The 26,135-nt window shown below is 36.6% G+C and overlaps 1 protein-coding gene across 4 annotated transcripts in view; it reads left to right on the top strand.

Moving 5' to 3' along the window:
* macrod2 (mono-ADP ribosylhydrolase 2) overlaps positions 1 to 26,135 on the top strand; it is a 501,746-nt gene that overhangs the window by 466,556 nt on the left and 9,055 nt on the right. For 3 of the 4 annotated variants that reach the window (XM_052572472.1, XM_052572470.1, XM_052572469.1), the window contains 7 exons: positions 1,152 to 1,205; positions 7,544 to 7,579; positions 8,345 to 8,389; positions 10,115 to 10,180; positions 15,155 to 15,250; positions 17,001 to 17,075; positions 23,708 to 23,776. In XM_052572472.1, the coding sequence (XP_052428432.1) occupies positions 1,152 to 1,205; positions 7,544 to 7,579; positions 8,345 to 8,389; positions 10,115 to 10,180; positions 15,155 to 15,250; positions 17,001 to 17,075; positions 23,708 to 23,776 (441 nt within the window). The remainder of the gene's footprint in view (positions 1 to 1,151; positions 1,206 to 7,543; positions 7,580 to 8,344; positions 8,390 to 10,114; positions 10,181 to 15,154; positions 15,251 to 17,000; positions 17,076 to 23,707; positions 23,777 to 26,135) is intronic. The other variant, XM_052572471.1, reaches the window with a different exon arrangement.

Raw genomic sequence — 26,135 nt, 5'->3', positions numbered from 1 at the left:
CAACAAGCATCTAACCGGCCTCTGAACTACTGTAAGATCTCATGTTGGGGCTTTGAGCGGTTGCGTTTACTTCTGCACAATACCAGAGAGACCAATCACCTCTTTTGTGGACACTGTTATACCTCATTGTAAACACTGGACCGGGATGACCCGACATGGCAGCACCTATCAGGATTCTATCTTGTTCACAACACACCAAGTATCACGTCTGCACACACACACACACACACACACTGTAGCTCTCAACGCCCTGCTTATCCTGCCCCAGCAGTTTCGCCTAGCTTATAGCCTCAGTTTCATTCAGTGAATGTCTGACTGGCAGCCAAGCCCTGGCCTTTAGCAGTGCTTCACTTAGCTCTGGCTCTGATTCTCTCTCTTTTTCTCTGGAACCAATTCAAAGGCTCAAATGGTTGCCATTCTCACATGGAATTGAGGCTTTTTTTCCCCTTATCCCCCTGTATCAGCTCTCTCCCGCTCTCTATCAATCAATCCGTTTCTCTCCCTCTCTCTGTTTTTCACCTATTTTCTTGCTGTCTTTCACCAAAATCCCTTACGCGACATTTTTACAGCCCCCATTTTTTATCAGCTGGGTTTTGCCGAGGCACACAAAAGCCCCTGTTGATGCAGAATCACCTGGTGCATGTATATACACTCCAGCAAGGCCTGTGACACAATAGCAGAGTATTCCTTCGCTCATTTCAGCCTTATCAGAGCTGTTCAGATAATGTATAATAGCAGACAATGGATACAAAGGTCTTAGATTTTCGCCAGCTCACAACTTTAATTTATGGAGGATTTGTCTACTGAACATTTCTTTTTTGGAAATAATTTTTCATCAGGTCAACAATCGGTATGTTGTTAAACAATAGTATATAATCCATTGAATGCACTGTATTTCTATCCCATGCAGCCTCGTTTTTGTTCTTGCCAAATATCAAATATGGCACTACACTGACTAACGTACTCTATATTACACAAGTAAAACTTTCTAATGGAATCCACTCATAACTGTACTTCTTAATATTTATTGTGCAGTTTAATTAACAGTGCTTAATAATTATTTATACTTCTGTTAAATTATAATTATTTTGGATATTTTTAGATAATGTAAAATTATAGTTTTTTGATGAGTGGTGTGATTTTATCAACAGGTAACATGGAGCCTGTGGAAGGAGGGGAAGATGATGATGTTGCTGATAAAAAAGGTACTGAATGAGAAAACCTGTGTTAATGTGAGCGAAGGTTCAACTGTCAAAGTCAGTATCACCCAGCATTCCCATCTTCCAAGCATTGTTAAGGGAATATCAAACTAAGTCTCTTTGGGATGTCCTGTCAGGGTGTGGATACCTGTCTAAGGAGCCATTAGCTTTGAATTCTGCCGTATCTGCCTTTTCGGTTGTGTAGCACTGAAACAATTACTCACTTCTCAATAAGATGGACCAAATATAATTCAATTCATACACTGAAGGGCGGCAGCAGGGTATTAACACCACAATTTCTCAATTTGTTTTAAAGCCAGAGGCTTGGAGATGGTGTTTTTTCTTTCTTTCTTTAATATAAAAGCAGGCAGCAATGATGTCTTTGGGGAAATTTCCCCAGGCTGGTATCTCTCTTCAGTATTTGCAACGTAAAGAAAAAGTTATTTTTTCAGTAAACTGATACTTTAGCAGACAACATCCAGATTTAGTTTTTTTTAAAATGACAAATATATTCCAGGACTACCCTTACAAACATTTACCATAGTTTCTATCAAATACTGATGCTACTATAAAATCAAGTCAGTATTTAACAATATGTATTTCTTAAATATATTTTTACAGTTGTTCTTAGTAAGTTAACACTTTAGCTGGAAACTATGAGGGGCCGTACAAGCCATAATTCATTCTGGCACTCTCACACACATACATTCTCCATTCACGTACATATATTCTTGCTTTCACACACTTACATTCTTCTTACAAATACATATATTTCTACTCTCACACACATACATTCTCCTTTCACATACATATACACACATACAGAATGTATGTATGTAAGAGAAGAATGTATGTATGTGCGAGAGAGAGTATGTATGTATGTGCGAGAGAGAGTATAGTGGAAACGGAAGGCGTTTAGTTTAAATTGGCAATCAGAATGGGAATCGGCTCATTTGATTGTAAAATAAATAAAATCCTGATCAGTGCATCCTTAACTGGAATAGTTAGGCCTGAAAAAGAATGGTTTATTTTAGTTTTGTCTTTATATATATATGATTAAAACACTGCAAATAATAAAAACACTGCAGCTGTGGTTGGCAGAAGGTTATAAAAAAAGTTTAGTTTTACAAGTACAGTTTAGCTTAAATTTACAAGAAAAGTGTGTGTATATATATATATATATATATATATATATATATATATATATATATATATATATATATATTAACTGACAAACTTAGAATACTAACGTACTGAATTAATGAAATCTGGTACCTTTTATAATACACTGACAACCACCACAAAACACAAATGGTAATAGGAAAGCCACATGATGAAACACAGTTCATAAATAGCTTTTCCATAAGCTGAGGTAAATACTATACATATAAAGAAGGTGCACACACACTGAAAAAAAAATGGTCTACAATATTCACTCAGAAATTGCTAGTAACAAAGAAGATTGCAAGTAACATTGAACTAAACATCATTTTAAAGTAGAAAATTTGAACAGTACTTTCTAGTAAAACATTTTCTAGTTATTTTTGTGGAATCTAATTTTTTTTCATGTACACAAAGACAAAACACCAGTATGGTAACACACATGACACTAAAATAATAACATATGTAATATGAAACCCTCATGCATGTAACTTATAAGACAAAAGAAGAAACGCCATCACATGATTTGAATTAAATTTTACTGTAAAACTACAAAGCATTTTTGTTACCAGTGTGCTTCTAAACCAAGTTCAGAAATTCAGATTGTATTTTGTGCCACTGCCTCCACAACTTCTTGCATATCTAAAAACTTAATGGGAACCAATCTAGTCACAAACACCCTTGTTTAGAGCCCGCATTTAACCTTCACAGGACGGCGTAAACATTAAAGCTTTGCTCTGCAGAAGTTGAGCTCAATCAACAGCGTTTGTTACGAGGCAGCGAGGAGCAGAACAAAGCTATGATTTATCCACAGGTGTTAGCTGCACCCCTCGTCCTCTAGTGCTGTCGCCAACATCAAATGCATTCGCTCTAATGCGGTGTCACTCAGGGAACAAGGTACGGCGGCACATTAAATATGTTTTTGAAGTCACGTTTCTGATTCATGGAAAATGAGCTTCGCATGCACATTACCCTTCAGCCAGAGCTTGCAGCCTATTGGATTCCCGCCGGCCAAACTTTGTTTTCCACGAACAGAGGAAGTTGATATACAGCCGTGGTGGGATATTGCTTTGTGTTACACATTCACTACTCTCCCTGAGGGGATGCTCTCTAACTGAGGTTAGAGCAAGAGGGCCTTTTAGACAGCCCGCTAATGACAGAGAAGCATTAGTGCTGTTCTCCCTAAAGCAGCACTTCATACATCCACATGCTCAGGGGACAGCTGGCCCCGAAAGCACTGATCTGGAACTCTCCCCGTGTTCCTCAACGGGTTACCTGCGAGGAGCGCGAAAGAAAACAATACCTTTTGCCAGATAAGCTCCCACTTGCCTTCCTTCACAGCAAAGGAATGTGCGAATCTCAGAGGCTCTTCTTCTTCTGGAGAAGTCAGTCAGATCACGAGACAAACAGACAGAAAGGGGCATTAGCTGCGGCTGGCAGGTTTAGTCGCAGTTATTCCGGCTGCGGCGATCCGTTCAATCCGATCCATCAGCGCCGGGTTGTGGCCTAAGAGTGCCGACGAGATGCTTGGGTGGAGAGACTGGACTTCTTGACAGAGTTCTTGGGGGATGAAGTGATTTGTGATGTAATCCACGTGAAATCCATACATAAGGGGATCAGTTTGCCAGAAAAAGAGAGGGATTGTTCGCAGAACTGGACTGAGCATTTTAGCGCCCCCGGATAGCTTTTCAGATGGCCTGTGGGGTGAGTGTGTGTTTTAGCGTGTGTGCTGTGCGGCATTTCAGAGATTAGGAGGTGACAGGTTAGACGGGTGAATCAGGATGCGGAGCGGCAGGTCGAGCTGTTAACTGTGTACTCAGCAGATGTAGAAGGCAGAGGGGGCATGTTTGGAGAGGGAGAGAAAAAGAGAGCAGGTCTGTGTGTGGAGGCATCATATCTATATCACTAAACTTATTTTCATCAAGTTTAACCTTCTTAATTACACATTTAAACGTGCCTTTAGTATCATTCCCTTATAAAAAAAATAATTAGGCCTAAAAAAAAAGTTTAATATAAAATATTAAATATAATATAATACAGTTTTATGAGATACATAATCCAGCATATCATTAGCCTAATTTAAAATCACTACTTGTAGGCTAAAATAATTTCATTTTATATGAAATAATATTTTTTCATATATATACCATATACTTTGTATCTAATGTTTATATTTTACATTTAATTTCTTTTTACTTAATTTTGTTATTCATTAATATTTTTATTTATTATTATTTCATGTTTTGTTTTATACGGAATGTATTTTAATTTTGATTCCTTTTGATTCTAAATGTAATAATTATTTGCACATTTTTAAATTCCCACAGATTAACTGCTAATGCTTTAGCAAAACTATTGTTGTTTATTTAATTAACTTCTTCATTTTTAATTGTATTTTAAATTTTGCATTACTTGATTTTTACCCAATTTGTTCTTTAATTAGCACTTTAAACATTTTGTTATTGCACACACATTTTTGTGCCATTCCAGTTCACAAAATAGGAAAAAAAATATATATTAACCAAATGTGTTTGACAGAAAGAAAGATAGAATGTGTGTGTGAGGGAAAGATGGAGGCAATGAAATCGAAAAAGAAAACACAAGAAGAGGATGGAAAGGAAAACAGTGCAGGAGGGGTCAAGCGACAGGAAGCTTCAGTGATGCATTTATACAGAGGGGGGGGGGCAGTTTTACAATTGTATATTGTAGATAGAGGCTCAAGTGTCTCCAAGTCCACAGTTTTGCCCAGCTGGAAACACAGCCGTTAAGCTCCATCCCTGACAGAGATCGAGACACTGAATCAAAAGACTCTACACCGCATGAGTTACGTGCGCCTCTTAAAAGTGGTAGCCACCACACACACACAAACACACACGCAGAATTCAGATTGTGGGCCACTGAGCAGCATCTGTTGATTGTGACACTCTCACTCACCTTTCTCTCTCATGTCTCATACATTTTTCATGGTGCCGGTTTTCTTCACCATGAACTGTGTTCAGAGAGCCTAACTGAGAGGAAAGAGAATCCCCCACCATGTGAAAGAGGCAGTGCTGCTGTTCAATGCTGTATGATTACGGATCCATAGTAATGTGACTGTAAATGTATGGCATTAGAAATATTGTCTAGATAGCTCACAGAAGCGTTTCTGTGTATGCAAGCGAGCGTCCTCCTGAACGTGTGCTGTATCTTCTTTCATCTGAACTCTGTTACACTACTGCCATCTGCTGCTTGAACGACTCTCTGCTGGGTCGCTGCATTGAACTTCACATCCTTATTCAACGTTACAGCTTTATAAATTCATAAAATAATGAAACGTGACACCAAGTGCTTGTTTCCATGGCCTCAAATGTCCTTTCTCTTGCGTCAAAATTATTACTTTGTCTTTACTCGCCTTAGTTTTTGTTGTTTGCATGTGTAATAAACAAGAAGTGATTTGTTGATAGCTGGGATTGCTCTATACTAGGTTATTTCAATGTCTCTCACTTTAATAATACCACTGGTAGGAAATAGCTTACTCATATTTTAAACTTCTAAATCTTCCACCTTTAACTATTTTAACTTTGCGTTCTATGCTTTTAACTGCTTCTCGTGTGAAAGAGGCCATCGTGAAAGCATGCATGACTCAGCTCTCGTCTCTCCGAATAATTTGCTTTTGTCTGCAGATTATAAACAACATCTTTTACTGGTGTATGTGCTGTTGTATGACCTCACATTGAAACGGAGATGATTAATCATCTTAGGATTTCAGAATCCAATTTACCTTCAGCTTCCTCATAAGAATAGCATCAAAGACCAGTGCCTTTTTAGCAAAAGGAAGCTGCGACTGTGCCTTAGTCAGTGCTTTAACCCCACACACAGGATCGTGGGTCAACATGAATCTGTATATGGCTTAGTACCTTCCTTTCTTTCTGTGATGCAGCATTTGTAAAGTTACCTTCTCGAAGTCCACAGGGTGACTAGCCTTCTCCCACATAATAATTCATACAGTGAGCAAAACATTGAGCTTCGGTCACTGGAGAATTGCCCTCTGCCCTCTAAATGAATAAAAGTCACTATATCATAATATGCTGTTATTGATTTATCAGTATTGAGGAAGTAGAGGGGTCCAGTGTGTGTAAAGCTGAATTTAATTGACAGCTGCACTAGAGGTAAGGCTAACAGCAAAACACGGTACCTTTTAAGAAGGTCTGCTGTATCATTTAGCATATTGTTTTTTCATTTTTTTATTATTTTAAGAGTGGTGGTGAGAAAATAAATTGCTCAGACATTGGAAAATTGCTTCTCACACCAGCTTGTTAAAAAAGGCAATTATGTCAGCAGCGTAATGGCCATTGTCAAGCTCAACGGATTATTTGTGTCAGGGTCTTCATTTTCCAATTCATCCCAAACCCCATCTGGGTTAAAGAGAGATGGAGTCTGGTAGAGCATCATGATATCACCGAAGAGGCGAGAGAGGCAGGAGGAGATGTCGAGTTTAGAGGACTAAAGTGACAGAAAAGGACAAAATTAAACCCACCTGGGATAAACAAATTCATGTAAGCTCCTGGGACGCACGGCAATGGGCTCATGGGAGTTCTGTGTGGACTTTGCGGAGATGTATTTAGCTGTCCGTTGGGACGGCACTCTAGAGATATTGAGAGAGCACAAAATTAGTGCAGCCATGAAACATCCAGTATGCCAGAGCTATTATAAATATTTGATGTAAAACATGACCACAGTAGTAGAGCGTTCCTCTAGACAAATGTGTGGACTACTTTATCAAGGATCTTGAGGGAAGATAAATCTGCCAGACAACTTTTTAACATGCCCATCGATGTGCTGGGGTTATGATACTAACGTTTTTTTGTTGTTGTTGTTGTTTTATTTTGTTTTGTGTTTGGGGGGTTTGTTTGTATTCTGTTTTGTTTTGATTTGCTTAAACTTTTTTTCTGTTATTTGGTTTGCTTTACTCTTGTTTTGTTTTGCTTAGATTCTTTGTGGGTTTCGTTTGATTGTTTGTTTTTGTTTTTTAGTTTTTTTCATCTTTTTCATTTTGTTCAGTTAGCTTATTTGTGTTTATTTCTAAATGTTTTGTTTCTGTTTTTTTGTTGTTGTTGTCGTTTGTTTTTGTAACAGAAGAATTTCAGTAGCATGTTTTTCTTAATACATCTGTGTTTTTCTCCATGACTATCTTTTGTTTTTAGATGAAAAGCCGGATGAAGAAATGATGAGCCAGCAAGGTAGGCGTTTTGTGTTTGATCGTTCAAAGCTAAGAGAATTTTGTTTTTCCTGGCACTGACCTTCTCGTACAAAGCCCTGAGTCATTTCCGAGTTGTTATATTTTACAAGCAAGAAGAGCAGGTCTGCAGATTTACAGTGCTTGTCTCTTCTGAAAGACACATCATTAAAATGTTCCTGTCTTTTTATCCTAATATTTAGCTTGTGTCATCGTCTTGTCACCTCAATTTAGGAGCAACAGCAGTTTGTCTGTACTCAATTAATTATTTTATCTACTTCAACTTAATGATTTGCTTGTTCTCCTTGGAACAAACTCCACAACTGGAACCAAGCAACATTCTGTGTTTAAATGGTTGAAACTTCGCTAACTAAATTTAAAATGGGATTAAATAATCTGTATGATGTTGTAATATCAAATTTTAATATCAAAATCACACTGAAGTTTTTCATCCTCAGTAAGCCATTAAGAAAAAGACATGTTTGATAATCAAACATCAGCCAGAATCTTTCCTGTTCCTCTTCACAGAGGAATTTGTGCTTTCATTTCTGCCAGCAGCAGGAGTGATTAGATAGCAATCATCCTCTCTTCTTTAATATGGGATTAGCAACTGCAGACTGATGAAAGGACCAAAAAAAAAAAGATGTTTCTTGCTTGTCTTTTTTTTTTTTTTTTTTTTTTTTTTTTGAAGGGGGAGGGGGTGCTGGTGATTAAGAAAAAAGACAAAAATCATGTCATTAAGTATATTTCTCTATATACTGTATTTCAGATGAATCTACTGAGGACGTGGCAATGCAAAGCCAGGACCTAGAAGGTTTGTCATCATCTAAAAAGTTAAACACTTAAGACACTCTTGTTTCAAAATATTGTGAATGAATTTGCATTAGATAACAAAATAACAGATAATTTTAGAAAATACAGCATGCACATCTTTTCACAAAAGTGTCTAAGATTTTAAGTAATAAAACAAGAGATTCAGTATTCAATTATTATTATTATTATTATTATTCAAGTATTAAAGTATTTGGACACTATCTGGTTCACTTGAAACCTCCAGCACCATTTGTTTGCAGATGCTTTAATATTTGACATTCATTCATATTTAAGTATGACTTAAGTATGTAAAAGTTTACCAATACTTTTTCAGACCAATGCATATTTCCTGATTTCTCATAATATCCTTTGGCGAGAACAGCAATCAGAAAACATGCAAAATATATACATTACCCAATCACATGGAGTCTACATGCTAGTGAGCAAAAGAAATCTCACTGGGTCTCTCCACAGTCTTTACGCTTCACGTCTCACGCTGTACCCATTCGCTGAAAGATCTGGATTGGCTCTGTTGTCCTTGAACTTGTCTCATTACGGACAGAGAGAGTGGCTGTCAGATACAGTTATTACCATGACGCTCTTGTGCATGCGTGTGTGTGTGTGTATGTTTTGGGGGTGCATCTGTTTAATGAGACGCCTCGCTCCAATCCACACGAACATACACTGACAGACATCAGAACATGTGCATCGATAGACACACACCACTGCACACGCTGAAATGATCGCTTGTACACTCACAGGCGCATGGCCTGACTCCCTCTGGGTATTCATGTAGAGCAATAGAAACTTTACATTTAAACCCGAGGACAAAACCAGCCACAGCCTGTCTCTGCTCGGCTACCGTTGAGCTTGCACTAAATGTCACTTTGACTGCAGAGCTCTGAATCGCATTTGCACACTCATAAGCCGCTGTTTTGTTTTGTTTTGGGTTGAGAGTATCGACTTGGTACCGAAGTATCAGTGCTTTTTGACATCCTTATCGCCAACTTTTGATTTACTTTTCCCCTACCAACTCTGACGGCTGTAGCTATGAGCATTATTAATAGTAGTCTCGCCAAGCAGAGGAGGCAAAGCAAATGTTCTGCTTGGACCGAACCCAAGAGCCAGAGATACTTGCAATTATGTTCCCTGGAGGAAAGCAAAACAGAGAGGTTTTTAAGAGCAGGTGAGGCGGAGCTGGAGATTGTGCAGAGACAGAGGCTAAATCTGAATTTACCTGAGTGCCGAGCACCTGCGACGCATGAATCACGAGTGCAAACTGGCACATAAAGATGGATCTGCATTGTTTTTCAAGTTTGCTTGTTCATTCATGTGTTTTTCTATAAACACATATAGTTTGTATGTGTATGTATATATGTATTATTATTTTTTCCACATATTTTCAATATGTATGACTATATATCTGCAAACAGTATCAAATCCTACTTAGAAAGAGTTTTTTTTATGAATTTTACCTCCATATACAGGCTGTTTTACACACAACCACAGGAGTCGAATTCATACCCTGGCTGAATACATCTCATTTCAGAGGGAAAACAAACCAAGCTTGGGAAAAAGAAACAATTTATTTTCAAAACGAATGACATCCATGTTGCTGTCTCTGCCTTGGCGTCTGTCCTTCTAGGGTGCATCTGGGTCTTTAGGGTGTCCAGATATTTTTTGAGACGAGTGTAATTGTTTTTCTGTTTCTGTTTGTTTTCCAAAGGCAAGAGCCCTGACGCCGAATCCAAGGACGAGGAAGCCAAGCCTCCAGAAAAAGGAGAAAGTACAGGTAACAACTGCTCCCATACTTGCTCTAGTTTTTGGTTGTAAATGTAAACTATAACTTCGACTCAAGATATTTAGAAAATACAGTACAAAAATACCGTAAAATCTGTAATATTTTAAAAATATTTTTATGTTTTAATATATATTTTTAATGTAATGTATTCCTGTGATGGCAAATTTTTTGCTGCCATTTTTTCAGTCACATGGTCCTTCCGAAATCATTCTAATATGCTGATTTGATGGATATCAATATTTGTAACTGTAAACAGCCAGGCTTCTGTATGGTAAAATAAACTGAAAATGACAAATAGTCCATTCATGCAGGAATATATTGTGATATTCCATGATTCTGCTGTTCTTGAAGAATGTGAAACAACTTTGGCTGAACGCACCAGTTTTTTACCCACAACAAGGACTGCACAATATATGAATATAAAAACAAAAATTCAATGTTATGCAATAAAAAACGTAATAATGTGTGTTTAAAGTGAATTTTTTAGTGTATTTAAAAACAGAAAATGACACATCCCGCATTTACGTTTCACAGATATGTGCAACATTTCAATAAGTGTGATATATTGCAGAGTCCTACCCACAATCTTTGTTACCACCTGTGGTTTTAAAATGAGGTAAATACCAGTTTAATTTTCAAATAAAACCTGTGCCACTGACAGTAAGAGATTAAACAGTCTTGACATCATGAAACCAGCTTTCCCTCACCAAAGAAATACATTCACTCTTTTAAATTAGCAATAAAGTGAGCAATCTGGGCTCCTCTTGCAATGCAGCAAGATCTGGAGTCCTCGGGCGGCTGTAACGAGTGTGTGTGTGTGTGTGTGTTTGTGGGGGGGGTGATATAATTCTTACTTTCCTACAGAATTCTACATGAGTCTCTGTATCTGCAAATGAAGGACGGAGGCCTCCAGGGCTCCATATTGCCCAGGTGGTGCGATATGAGCCTTGCACAAACAGCCAAACTACCCCACACACTTCCCACTCCTCCATTGATTATGTGAACGCATGTCAGTGTCCCTCTGAACTGCGACTTCAAACGCTTTCCACGCGGATGGAGTCAGGGTGGACACGTGTGTGCATTAAATCCTGTTTTGTGTTTTTCTTCTGATGGAGTGTGTGTGTGTATGTGTGTGTGGGCGGCAGCGAGGGCGAGGGCAAAATTGATGTCTTTTGCGGCCTTATATCCCACTCCAGAACAGACACAGGTGTTAGCTGGAACCTCACAGATGGATACTCTGACTCTACATCTCTTTAAAAGAGAGAGAGAGAGAGAGAGGGATGAGATAGGGAGGGAGAGAGACCCAAACACAAATTAAAGGCATTAGGTTGAAACAGCTGCTCCAGTTTACCCTAAAGTGGCGGCTTAATACGGCTCGGTCTTAAGCAATGGGTCGCCTATTTCCTCTCCATTAAAACCATCATTTAGAACTCATCAAGTCAATTTGAGTGCTGGTTCACCAATATTCCCTCTCACTATATATACAGTTAATAAATCGTATTGCACACTCCTTTAATTTATAGCAGCGGTTCTCAGTTCCAGTCCTCGCATCCCCCTGCTCTGCACATTTTGTATGTCTCTCTCATCGGTTCAGATGTTTGCTCTATTCGAACGTCGTAAGTGCCCTGCGAAGTAGACGTCACAGGATATTCTGCCATGATTCCAGTTCGAAAAAGAACTGGAACATTCCATTCAAAGTGCACTGAAGTGTGCGAGACGTGAATTTAAATTGTGTTTATTTACAGAGGTATATGATGTCACACTTTTCCGTGTGTGAAGACGATGCATAGCGCAAATCTGTGAATAAATGTTCTGAAGTGAATTAAACTTCAATAGATTTTCCCTGCTCAGGGAGTAGGGAGCAATGAACACTGTGTAGGGACCATGTCAATGGGAACACAGTTCATGCACTGAGCTCAGTTCTAATGAGCTGATTATCTGAATCAGGTGTATTAACAAAGAGAGACATGCAAAATATGCAGAGCAGGGGGTCATGAGGACTGGAACTGAGATTCGCTGGTTTATAGCCATTTTTAGTGAGTATAGTGATTTGCTGGAGCAAACATCAAATTTGTTGTACATTTGATTATAAAACGCATCCATGGGGCCTTGAACTGTAATCCTTTGTTTCTTTTTCTTATTTGAATGTTTATTTTATTACATTTTTTTGACAAGTTGGATGTTCAAATTAAAAAATATTTATAATATTATATTGTTGGAATTTATTTATGGAATGAGGACCAAAGCAGATGTACATTTACTTGCTTTTACCATCAGTAACACTTAATTTTTATGTATTTATTTATTTGTTTATTTATTTATCTATATGGCAAATTAGATTTCTTAAGATTTTTAAGTTTTACAACAACAAAAAAACATGTACTTTGGTTTCCTCAAAAAATATTAAGCAGCACAATTGTTTTCAACAGTCCTAATAATTTGGAATGTTTTTCATCAGAAAACAACCATATTAAAATGATTTCTGAAGGATCACGTGGCACAGAAAACTGGGGTAATGAAGCTGAAAATTCAGCTTTGCTGTCACAGAAATGATTTACATTTTAAAATATATTTAAATAGAAAAATTTTTTTCAATTGTAATAATACTTTATAATATTATTCTCGAACCAGCCTTGGAAACATAAGAATCTTCAAAAATATTACTATATCTTACAGACCTCAAACTTTTGAACGGTCTTTTGAATGATAAAAAACATTATCTCTTATTGGTGTACAAACAAAGAGCTTAACAAAACAAAACATTCAGAAGAAATATATGTATATAAGAAAGGGGAAAAAAGAGACAAAAATAACATTGAAAAAACTAAAATGTCACAGTTTGTACCTGCTTGACAGAATAGCTTTTGTTGAGATGATCATTTTACTAGGTTTAATTATTTTTTAATGATTTCACATTGGTGCCTAAGAACACTTTTCATTATGGTAAGATCAACAGTCTCTCTTGTTGCTTATTGCTTTTGTGTTAAATGAACTGCTGAATGCAGAGCATATTTGGCTCTCATACTCAGTTTTTATTTGAAAATGGAAGCTGTGTCCACAGGACAGTGGATGATTCTCCATTTATAATAACAAGCACATTTTTCACATTTTACATGTTTCTTCATCAATCCTACTTAATGCTGTCCTGCCCACTAAAATCCAACTACATCCCACTAAAACAACAGTTAAAATTCACTGAAGGCTGAACAATGTAAATTCTGGCAAGTTTCTAATCAATTTAAAATAAATGTAATCTTTATCAATTTCCAACAAGTTCCACAAATGTCAAAAAGCTAGCCAAACTGGTCTGATTCCCAACACAATCCACCTGTAAGACAGCAGCTGTAATGCAAGACTTAAAGGGGTCATATGATGCAATTTCAAGTTTTCCTTTCTCTTAGGAGAGTTACAAGCTGTTCGTGAATAGATAAGATCACTAAAGTTGCAAGACTCAAACCCAAAGAGATATACTTTATAAAAGTTAAGACCTGTCCATGCCCTCTTAAAACGCCTCATTTAAACACAGCCCATGTCTACGTCACTGTAACTTAGATTCTTGCAGTAGTATTGTTGCCACCACTGCCATGTTGTGGAGATGCCGTTTCATTGTGAAAGTGAAACTACTTTGTTTGGCCTTCAAAAAGAGGACATAACTAAAAATCAGTGGTTAAGTTGTATTTACAACACTGTTCCAGAACAGGTCAAACCAAATATTCAGATATGTGCAGCGCATTTTACGAGAGAAAGAAATGTTTCCTGGGAGAGTAGCCTACAATGCTGGAGTCCAGACAAATAATGCTGACTCACAGCCTGTAAGTAGGTTTTCATATTCAAAGAATTTGCCACTAACTATTCAAATGCTAGTTTTGAGCAGTGTATTGCTAGTTGTTTTGTCGTTTCTCCGATCACAAATGCAGATGTGGTTTTATTTTTTTCTGTGGCGCGATGCGTAAAAAGACAGTATAAATCATTATAATCAGTAATTATGTACCCACTGGATGCTATAGATGTCTTGTTCGTAATGGGTTTTATTGAATTTGTCTCGTCAACAAATTGGACACGGCAACACAGTATGGAAAGTGGCGTAACATTTCCATCACACGCTTGAGGTATTCAGCCAATCACAACACACTGTATAGCTGGCCAATCAGAGCACACCTCGCTTTTCAGAACGATTCGCTTCGTAAGAATTTACGCATAACAGAAAGGTGGGGCATAGAGGAGAAACAATAATGACATTATGTGGGAAATGTGTTTTTTTTTTTTTTTTTTTTTTTTTTTTTTTACTTAAACCACATAAACACATTTCATTACACCAAATAATGTTCTTTCTTAGCAACATCATATGAACCCTTTAATCCTCATTTCTTAAGTAACCCATACACAGACAGATATCATAGACTCACATTCTCATGTTCATACCCAGAGTGCACCTGAAAGGACATGACTAATCAGAGGCTTAAGCAGTGATCATATACAAACCCACAACTCACACACACAGAAGAACATCTGCTCCATCCAGTTGAGAATCAGAGAAAGGGTCTCCATCTTCCAGATGCTGCAAGTTTTTCCAGCCGTCCCTGATCAATTAAACGCCTACAGCAATCCCTTCAATGAGAGAGAGAGTAAAGGACAGAAAATTAGCATCCGGTTTCCACATTTACTTGGTTTCTCACTGTAAAGATGTCAAATTTCTTAAACTTGTATGACGGAAGTATGCTAATAGCAGAAATCCAGGAAATATATTTAATAAAACATGATTATTCTGCTTCTGACAGTATGTGTTGAACTAGAAGTAGGACATACTGAGTTTGTTAGTATTAACCCGTGATACATAGAGAACTCAATCTGTGATATTGTTCAAAGCATAAGATATTTATTTTGTTATGGAATGTTTTCTTTTTAACTGAGACTGACATTTTCTCCCAGATGCATGTTATTTATGTGTGTCTCTTTGGGTTTTAGTGGAGGCGAGTCCAACAGCGAAGAAGAAAGTTGAACAGGAGAGCGAAAAAGAGGCTTGGAAGAAAGAAGGCAAGGGAGAAGACCCACAAGTTGCAGGTGAGCTTCACACATCATTCACACTGTTTTTTTTTTTTTTTCACAGGATGTTGAAGAAACTTGTCTATACACACAGATCACAGAAAATAAGAGCGTAGGTTTACAGGATAAAAAAATAAACACATATAACAAAATGTTAAATGTGATGTGTATATTTTATTAAGCTTAATAGCAGGAGATCATTTAAGCCTTTTATTAATAGCTCCTTTTCCTTTAACTAGTGTAAACACTGACTTATAAGTTGAACATCAAAATATCTATTTAAAATAATTGGCATGACTGGTATAATCTGATAGTTGTGCATCTTAATACTGGCTCTAACATTCTATCTATAACACTTCTACCACATTGCCTACGGTTTTTATATTGTGGATCTGATTATTCCTCTCTCTGATAAGGCCAGTAATTATGTATAGATAGTTAGAAAGTAAAGCTGATCTAAATTCGCTGGAAGTTTAATTAGATGTGAAAAGTTTTCTGGCACATGTGACTTGATAATTATGACAACACTGATCAAAGGAGAGCTGAGGAGCTGTTATATGAAATTAATTCATAATGACAAAAGTCTGTCACTGAATGTCTAATGGACTAAGTGAGATTTGTGTTTATGAGAATGGCCTAAAATGCTGGTTTTTAGTGGATGTATATTTTCCGGTTATTCTGAAAACAAGAAATTGTCCAATACTTTGTATCTCAGTTTTGAATAGTATATGTGTTTGATGTTATATATTGCTAACTATTGTGACTGCATTCATAATGGCATTGAGCAGCTCTCTTCATTATAGGTTTCCTGCAGTCCTCAAGTCATTATAGGTTTCCTGCAGGAATTGACAGCTTGGAAGCCTCTATTCCTTTCATCAAGATGTGAAAGACAATTTTTTCCCTCTCAAAAAAAGCATTTTGTTTTTTGATTGTGTATCGATTGATTGTTTTCTATGTGAGATGAAATGGAACATTTTTAAATGGCCTCCGGAAATTGTTAGGATCTCCAGAGTCCGTCGTGATGGCTGGTTAGCAGCTTGGATGCAAAGGAAATTTCTAATCTCTCAATTTGTCATGAAAATCCTCTTAGTAAAGCCATTACAGGTTTTCAGATCTGCCATTGTGTGTTTAACCATTTTATTCGATTTGTTTTTACAAAAATCGCCAAACATACAAAGCGCCTGACGTCTTAATACGAGCCTGCTATCTGTGAGCGCACAGCCTTTTTGAACGCAAACGACTCAAAAACTGAAAACATAAACAGCGTTGTGTTTTCTCACAGGCATATGCTGTCAGAAAGCTGTCAGCCGTTTGAGGCAGTATGAGAGGGCAGGAGAAACAGCTGTCGTGTTTTTAATCTTGTACGTTTCATACAGGAGATCTAGTAGTCTAATGCACTTCTCCTGCATTTGGAAGATCGTAAATACGTTGTGTGTGTGCACCTTAGGCAACAGATGAGCATCATCAAGGCCCGCTCTCTCCTTTTGCCATTTCCTTGATCGATTACTCCGCTCAGATGGGGCTGTCCTCCCCTCACTCTCGAGGGCAGGGCTTCAAATTTGTCTCAGAGCCCCATTATTAAAAATGATAACTGTAATCTTACCGGCTGCCGGATCTGAATGAGGAAATAAAGGGATGGTAATTCTGAACTGGATGAATTATGAATGGAGCTTTTTGAGAAGTGAGCAAATCGTAAAAGGACAATGTTATTGTATTAGTATTGTTTTTTTTTATCCATTAATATGTTAATCTGTCTCATTCTGTCAAGGGGAAGAGAAAGGAGGTAGCCCGGAAAAGAAGATGCAGACAGGCCAGCCTGATGAAGCTGGAAAACAGATGGAAGGTAAGACTAGTATGATGACTTAATCAAAGAAAAAGAGAGATGTACATGGCACATTCCACCTATGCTTTGGTGTCCAATTTCTTTCGGTAAAAGGATGCACAAAAATCTGTCATAGTTTATATTTATTTTGTTCTTCTGTGTGAAGATATTTCTGAAGAATGTTGGTTTTGGTTGTCTCAGTTTCTTCATGTTATTAAAGACAGACTGGATGATGGTGAGATCAGATCTCTGTGTGGAGCACTGGCTGTTATCAGACTCCTTGTGCAAACAAAAATCTCACTGGATTGTTATAAAAAATAGCAAAAATAATGTTTGAAAATGTAAATAGATATTTACTACTGACACACTACAGCAAAACATAGAAATAACTGACTTAAAACCATTTTTTGTTGGTGAAAATAATAGTGGCCTAAGACACTTGCACAGTACTGTATGTATATTCAAAGTTTATTAGTAAACTGTAAATATTTATTTATTCTATATTTGGCCCAAACTATGGCAAGACAGCCTGATTTAAACTGAATTTGCAAATCTGTTACCCATTCTAAGGTTTTTTTTTTTTTTTTTATACTTACAATTATATTATTAAATATATTTTAATTAATTAATACATTTTTATTTGTATTATATATATTATAGTATGTATATTATAGTAATATATATTATATATATATTACAGTAATATTATAGTATATTATTTCTTAAAAAAAAAAACACCTTGGTATTTTGTATATTTTTGTATATGGTGGGCAAAAAAATGCATGGACGATAAAACTTGTCTTCTAAAGGTTTAGCGTTTGTTTCACTGGCCATTTGAAAACGAAAAAAAAAGTGCATCCCTATTTATACCCTGTTCATGGGGTGCCACATAAGGGTCTTCTTATAAATCAAGGTCTCACATAACCAGACACAAATACAATAATATAGCTACACAGAGGCATGTCTGGAACGTGTTCGCACATTCATTCAATTATGCCCACTATTTGTGTACACAAAACTTGATTAAAGTGTTATGTACACAGATAATGGATAACGATTCCCATTTAGACACAAGCAACAGACTTATACACACACACACACACACACACAAACAAATGTGGCAGTACCAGATGTTAAACACGGAGAAGGTGAGATCGATACAACATATTTAATAGGGTAAAGCCAAGCTCAACACCTCACCATACGGTGCTTTTAACAAAAACACACTCACGTTCACACACAAACAGCCTTCCATAACACCTCAGCCGAGTGTTTCTGAACACTGTTGGCACGTGGTCATTAGGGCACTGCTGCCAATTTTAAGCAGGTGTGCCGGCTTGTGTAACTTATAAAGTCTAATGGTTCTGCATGTGTTAGCATGGGATTGGCTTCTGAATAAAAGCATCGCTAAATGACTGACTTCCATAGAAGCAAGTAACACAAATAAGGAGCCCGCAGCTCGAGAGGCTTGTTTCGAAAGTCTGCATCAATATTAAAAACATCAAATTGTTTGCTCAGTAAAGTGCCTAGACTTGTTTACTTTTTGAAATAAATGTGCTCGAAGTGAATCTCACGTTCGACTTGTTCACAAGCTTTTCCCCTCGACCGGCCCTGTACGGTTGACTCGATAAGATTCATAAATTAAACAAAGTTCTCTTAGCCTGAAGGTACCTATGAATAAGTCGCTTTTTCGGCCATGGTGTATTGCGGCTCCTGCGGTGGGAGTCGATATCGCCTCTTCGCCTGCATGCAGGTGAGATTTACTGCGACGGCTGCTGAGCCTCAGTGGTTTTGAAACCAATCAGACTTTCTCTCCTCATCTCTCACTGTTTGACTGATGAAGGTGGGCTTTTTCACTCTGTCGCAACAACTGAGGTTCAGCCTGTTACTGCATGTCATTTTTTGATTACATATTTCAAACTGCAAGACTTATTTTGCCTGATTAAATCTGATGTTGCAGTGGTAAAGTAAATTGACTACAGACTACTTCAAATAATGGTTGGAGAACAGGTGGATCTTTAGATCGGTGTAAGATATCTTAAGAAAAGTGTTGTTTTTGGAAAGCTTAAGAATCTCTTTTGCTGTGTCAGCTGTGGTGGGTGAAAAAGAGTTTGTGTGTGTGTCTAACAGTAAGGTTAGAAATGTGCTCTAAGTACACAAACATGACATGCTGATGTATCTATCGCTTGATAAAGAGGATGCAAGCTGTGACACTGCTGCAGGTTAAACAAAAATGTTTTTCAAATTTGATATAATATTGGTCATTAATAATGCCCTGTTTGTAGGGGCTTTGAAAAAATGACAAAAATTGTAGTATTATTATTGTTGTTATTAAATAAAAAGTAACTAAATGCATACAAAATCTAAATATTTATTTTGTAATATTCCACTGTAAAATAAATATATTAAATATATTTATAGAAATATTTTATAATTAGTAATGTTATTAATAGTATTATTATTTTACATTTAAAGCTGTACAATTAAAGTGTTATTTATGGATTTATTTTGATTGAAAACCACAGGGAGCCTTTTAAGTTTCTCTTGTTTATAAACACTATTTCCCTTTGATCTGCATCATCAAAAGTGCTATTTATATAACGTTGCTTTGACTTGAAAATATCAAACTGCAAAATCATTTTAGACATTGCAATTGATAAACCATATTGTGATTTCAGTTATATTGATTAATTGTTCATCCCTGTAACATAATACAGTAAATATGCCTTTCAATTTGTACACAAATCTCTTTGTTGATTATAATGAGAGCATTCAAGAGCATCTCACTTATGTATATTTTATAGTTACATCCAAGATATTTTGAGTGTTAAGTGATGTTTCTTAAGCTCTAATTTTAGCGTCACCATTAAACAAAACTGAAATATAATTTGTTCCACATGGTGTAGTACAACTAATGCTGTAATCAGCACTTTAAGTGCACTTTATAGTGATTGTTCAGGCCTAATATATTTTGTATTTGGTTTCTGCTTGTAACTGGAATTCCTCCTTATTTTTGGTAGTCCACACTTGATAGTTATCTTCACATGTCTGTTACATTAAACCGGGTGTGTTATTGTTTATGGAGCTAACATTTGAAGCAGTTTCAAGTTTTGCATGTTACTTTTTTTATTGTGCTAGAGCAGAAATCGGGCTTCTGTAGCTAGAAACATTTGCTTGCACATACTTACATGGCATAAAGTTTGTTTCAGGTCTTAGAACTATTAAAGCCACTGTTGTGCGAGGAAAAACTTGTGAGAAGAAAAGTGAGGCAGAACACACACTTTCGCTCCCATTGTCTTTTGTTCTCAAGCACAGTGGGCAATCAGTGTTTCTCAGCGAGAAGAAGATGGCTCAGAGTTTTCATTTTGGACAATTTTTTTATTTGTTCTTTTACTCTCTCCAGTCCTTTGTTTTCTGTCTGATGTCATGGTGAGGCTAAAATGGAGTAGTTTGCCAGCTTAACTCTTGGATAGCAGTCACAATTCATCCTTTCCTGTCTTCCATCCGCTGTAGTGAGATCACACGGCACCCATTCTCATAGCCATTATTTTGCCCCTCCAATAAGAGTTTATATTCACTCAGGAAATCGTCAAAAGAAATCATTGTTTATTTAAGGTCTATGCTCATTTATTTATTTGTTTACTTCTTGAAGCTACACCCAAAGGAATCTCCATGTAACGTTGCCTGGGTTTGGATCTCCTGGGTTTTTGTTTCTTGTGTATTAACTATTGATTGTGCCCAAGATTTCAAGACTGTGATAGTGACGGCATCCTGGTCGCTCGCAGCCTCCTGGAGAATGTGGCCCTGAGGCAGAAACCCAACAGTATCTGCTGTGGCCATCTGTTGCTAGTGTTGAAGCCCTGCACATTTCTAGCTTCTCAGTTCAGCAAAGCCCACCCAACAACAAAGGGAGCTGCATTTGCCAACAGTCATCATTAGACACCATTTTGTCTTTTTTCTTTTTTTTTTTTTTTTTAATCACTCACATAATTTGGTATGTTGGCCGATTCTCAATTTCCCGTAGTTTTTTCCCCATCGTTGAGGAGTAGCTAGGCTATATTTATTTTTATAGCATGACAAAGCTGTTTTTTTCTTAAAGTGTAGCTTTTTCCAGTAATGACCTGATTTTTTCCACTGAGAGGCATGCAAATGAAAAAAAAAAAAAAAAAGATTTTAATCTTTTTATAAATTAAAATATTGGGTTATATGCAACTGTTTTTGATTGACTTATGAATTAAAGTGTATTTGTTTTTTTTTATTTGTTTCATTTCATTTTTCTATTTATTTAATATAAACTTGAATTTATATTTTCATTTATGGCTGTCACACTAATTTAGATAGTTCTTTTATTCAACAACCCCTCATTGTTTTTGTGCCAGTTGTAACTAAATATATCTAAAAAGATTGTTCCCTAATGTAGCTTTAATGCATTTATTTATTTAGGAGATGCTTTTATGCAAAGCGACCTATTGTGAAGCATCGCAAGCAGTTTCTTGTAAAAGTCAATACTATTTGCAGTTTGCAATGCCAGATTTCAAGTATAAGTTTAGCACACGAGCTAGAGCACAAGTGCAATTCATAAAAGTAGAGAAGGAGAAAATAATAATCATTTAATATATATATAATTTATTTTTATTTTTTTATTTATAATTAGGAGTTATTATAGTCCTTATGGAAGTTTTATTATAGTGCCAATTATTGCATGAGTATGTAGAAAATACGTTGTTTGTAACATGGAAAGTTATAGTTTACTATTTTCCCAATTGTCATGTTTCTGTTGCGTGAAATGGCAAAATTTGACCACTCAAGGTGTCTGTTTTTGGTAGATTTACTTGAGTGAGTTCACAATTCCTCACTGCATTTGTGACTCTCCTCTCGATGGACTCTGTTGGGTAGCTCCTGTGATCCGCCATCCATACAGGCTTTACATGGTGGAGAGACAGGTGGAGGCAACAGCCTTTTTAATTGGCTGTTTAAATGCGACTTTCTCTGTTCTGTTTGCGTGCCAGGGGAGATTGTGGATGTAAAAGCAAAGCTCAGAGAGCTTCTGTCAGCCTGTGGCTAGGGCTTATCACAGCACAATTAGCTATTGCCCTGGGCTCGTATATTGCTGCGGTCCTTGAAATAGGCATTAGCCAAATTTTCTGCATAAATGCAAATATTCTTGCACTGCGTCTACATCCTGCCCAAAAGCTGTCCTAGCACTTTGCTTTGGAGCAGGACAGATGAAATAACACAAAGACAAGAACAACATGAACAGTACTTTAGAGGGAGAGTTCACCCAAAAATGAAAATTCTGCAATTAATTGCTCACACTCATGTCGTTCCAAACCCATAAGGCCTTTGTTCTCTTTGGATCACAAATTAAGATACTTTTGATGAAATCCAAGAGCTTTCTGACCCTGCATTGACAGCAAAGCAACTGACATTTTCAAGGCCTAGAAAGGTAAGGATGCTGTTAAAATAGCTCATGTGATGTCAGTGGTTCAGCTATTTGACTATTTTAACAATATCCTCTCTACCTTTCTGGGCCATGAACGTGATGTCCGCAGCTGTCTATGGAGTGTCAGAAAGCTCTCAGATTTTAAGAAAAAAATCTTAATTTGTGTTTTGAAGATGAACAATAGAGGTCTGAAACAACATATTTTCCCCAATGTATGTACTGTTGATAGATAGATAGATAGATAGATAGATAGATAGATAGATAGATAGATAGATAGATAGATAGATAGATAGATAGATAGATAGATAGATAGATAGATAGTCTATCGTGTGTGTGTGTAGAATTAAGTATCAACATTTAACAAAGAAAACGAAATTCAATTGTTGATGCTAAAGTCATTTGTTGTCCATGTTAAACTTTTGTTAGAGGACACGCTTGATGGAAACCAAGCCATATAACAGCTTTCAGGCAGAGTTACCACCATTGTATGAATTCACACATAAATATGACCCTTACAAACCCTTTTCAGCCACCACAACCATCTGCTGATGGACCCTGGACTTCAAACACACCTGATACCACTGTCATTTCTTCCCCGGAAGGGTACCCAGAATGCATTGTGTCTGCTCTCCATTATGTAGTCACCTATGGCCCACAACCCTGTTAGCATCAAAGCAGGGAGAACGCAGGAGAAGAGGAGTCCTGCTCAAATAAGCTGGAAGGAGCACAGCTCTCACACTGTGGCTTTGAAGATCTTCTTTTGATCAGCGAGCTCGTCCCTCCCACAGCCCTCCAGACGGGGGGGGTCAGGGGAGTGTGCGAGGAATATGGAGGCAGGATAAATCACAACCAATGTGAAGAGTGCTGAGGCACTGGATGCAGAGCTTATATTTGATAATGGCAGTTTTGTTTTGCTCATGCCTATTCATTTTGTCCCTCGCACACATCTCTCTCCTTGCAAAGGCGCGAAAAATCCATTAAAAGGCAAATAGAGTTTAGGCGTTTTAATGCATATTAAACAAAAGACAAAAGAGAGAGAAGAAAAACCATGGACAGTTTGGCAGGAACAGCAAACTATGTGACATACTCACTTTAAAACTAGAGCTGTTTATAGTATTAACTCTTTGGAAGCTGTTTTAACCTCTTTTCTGTTTTAATGGCCATCATGTTCAGAATATTCTCTCTTTTTCTCCTCTCTCTGTGTTAATAGATTCAACAAAGAGTGCAGACACCGGGGCGGACACCGGGCAGGAACCTGAGGTTCCCATGGAGGTTCTGGGTATGTGCTAAATCAGTTTTCCCAAATGTTTTTTTTTTTTTGTGTGTAATATACCCCAAGGTCACATTATTAAGGCTCAATACATCATTTTTTATAATAAGAGAAGAATAGTATACTAATGTGGTCCATGCTAGCAGCAAAAACATATTTGATGTAAAATTACGCATTTAATGTACACCTGCCTTTTAAAAGTTTGAAATCAGAAGGTTGTTTTTTTTTGTTTTTTTTTTTATAAATAAATGCTGTTATTCAACAAGGATATGTTAAAGTGATCAAAAGTGACACAAAAGACTTACATTCCCTAGTACAAAGTTATATATTTAAAATACATTTATTTCACTCTATTAACATGTTTTTCTGACATATCGCTCAAGACTTACAGATATAAAAATGATAATTCAACTTTATTTGGAATACTTTTTTCTTAATATTAAGCTTTAAATGTGTTTTAATGTCATTGTTTATAGGGATTGTATGATCTTTGTATAAATTCAGTCTTTAAATGCAAGACACTTAAAGTGCCTTCTTGCAGCAGTTCCACTTTAGTCACAATCAAATATACTGCAGTTTATCTTTAGTTGGACTTCAGCACTACTTACACACTATTAAAGTGCACTAAGTACAAAATTATTTGATAAAATTTAGCAGACTTTAAGAATGCCAGTTTAGTATACTTTAAGTATATATATATATATATATATATATATATATATATATATATATATATATATATATATATATATATATATATATATATATATTTTTTTTTTTTTTTTTTTTTACTTTTAATTCTTTAAAGATCCCTGAAAAATGTATAAGATATTCCACAAAAATATTAGGCAGCTGTTTTCATCATAGATAACAGTAAAATATGTTTCTTACGCACTATTAGAATGATTTCTGAAGGACTGGAGTAATGGCTGCTGAAATTCAGCTTTGTCATCACAAATTAAATTACCTGTTAAAATATGTTAGAAAAGATCACAAGAATTACTGTTTTGAAAATGTATTTTGGATCTAACAAATGCAGCCTTGGTGAAAATAAGATACTTTTGAATGGTAGCGAATGGAGAAATATAAATAGCATTGGTGTTTGTGACCACAATGCACTGTATGAAAGAATGTTTCTTTTGAGAGACTGAAAATTCCTGTTTATTGTAGGTGTTTGAGTGTTTGAATGTGAAGAAATGTGCTTTCTACAGTATATTCTCACTTCTCTTTCCAGTAAGTTCTAAAGCTGCACATGAACAACAAGGTTTTGCATCCTATTCTCTGCTGCTGTAACTTATAATTATCTCATGCTGAATATCTCATGGTGAATATAATCTCATGCTTAAGCACTCTCAAGGTTCAAAAGCAGACTCCACATTATCGTTAAGTTATTTGCAGCAGGCCCTGCCACCTTCGACAGCTGCGTTTAACAGCTCTTGAGGTCATTGCAAAGGGGATGCCCTCATTTCTCACTTCCTTCATATTTATTGTTGTGATTCTTCATTTTGTTTCATGTGTTTTTGGAGTTGTAATTTGAAGCGGAGAAGAGAAAGTTATCCCTGCACTCTGACTTCTTACACACGTTATTTAAAATGATATTCCACCAAAATACAGATGTTCAATATGTGAGCAAATCATTCTTTTGAGTCAATGATTCAGATGTTTCCATTCACAAAACAAGTCTGAATGATTCATTTGTGAATCAGACTAATTCGGTCTTCAACTCACTGACTAACATAGTTTGTTTAAATGTGAATAACAAATTACATTTTGGTATGGTCCAACAAAAATATTATATAGCTTCAGAAGACTTAAAATGCAGCACAAAGGTTGTATGTAACTTAATGGTGCTTTCACAAACTCTTTAAAGCTTCAGTATCCATTCATTTGTGTGGAAAATAGCAAGCAGTACATTATATACAATTTCCATTTGACAGAATTTGTATTTTTTGAGTGAACCATTGCTGTTAAGCTGTGAAAACGCACTTTTGACTCGTGTTACATGATGAGTTAACCATATTAATTCTACATTGACAAGTACAGAATTTAAAAAGGCTACTGTTCCCCTCCCTTCGCTGCTAATTTGCTTTACTGATCTGCCACAAACCTCCCTGCTCGATTCTCCACAGTGCTTTCAATGTGACCCTTAAACCAAGCGACCCCATGTTCTCTTTTCACATCTTTTTAAAGGTTTTGTTTTTCCAAGCATGGCTTTCTTGGCCCAGAGAGAAATGGAAGCCTTTCAGACCTAGAGAGGACCTCTTCCTCGTACAATGGCAGCTCGTCAAAGCACATCTTGTAACTTTAGGCAAATGCGGCCGGTTATACAATGCCACTTGGCTCTGTAGAAACCCTTCCTCGCATTTCT

The sequence above is a fragment of the Carassius gibelio genome, chromosome B13 (assembly GCF_023724105.1).
Source record: "Carassius gibelio isolate Cgi1373 ecotype wild population from Czech Republic chromosome B13, carGib1.2-hapl.c, whole genome shotgun sequence".
NCBI classification, from domain to species: domain Eukaryota; kingdom Metazoa; phylum Chordata; class Actinopteri; order Cypriniformes; family Cyprinidae; genus Carassius; species Carassius gibelio.
The sequence above is the reverse complement of the archived record's forward strand: the minus strand, read 5'-3'. Positions and strand labels throughout refer to the sequence as shown.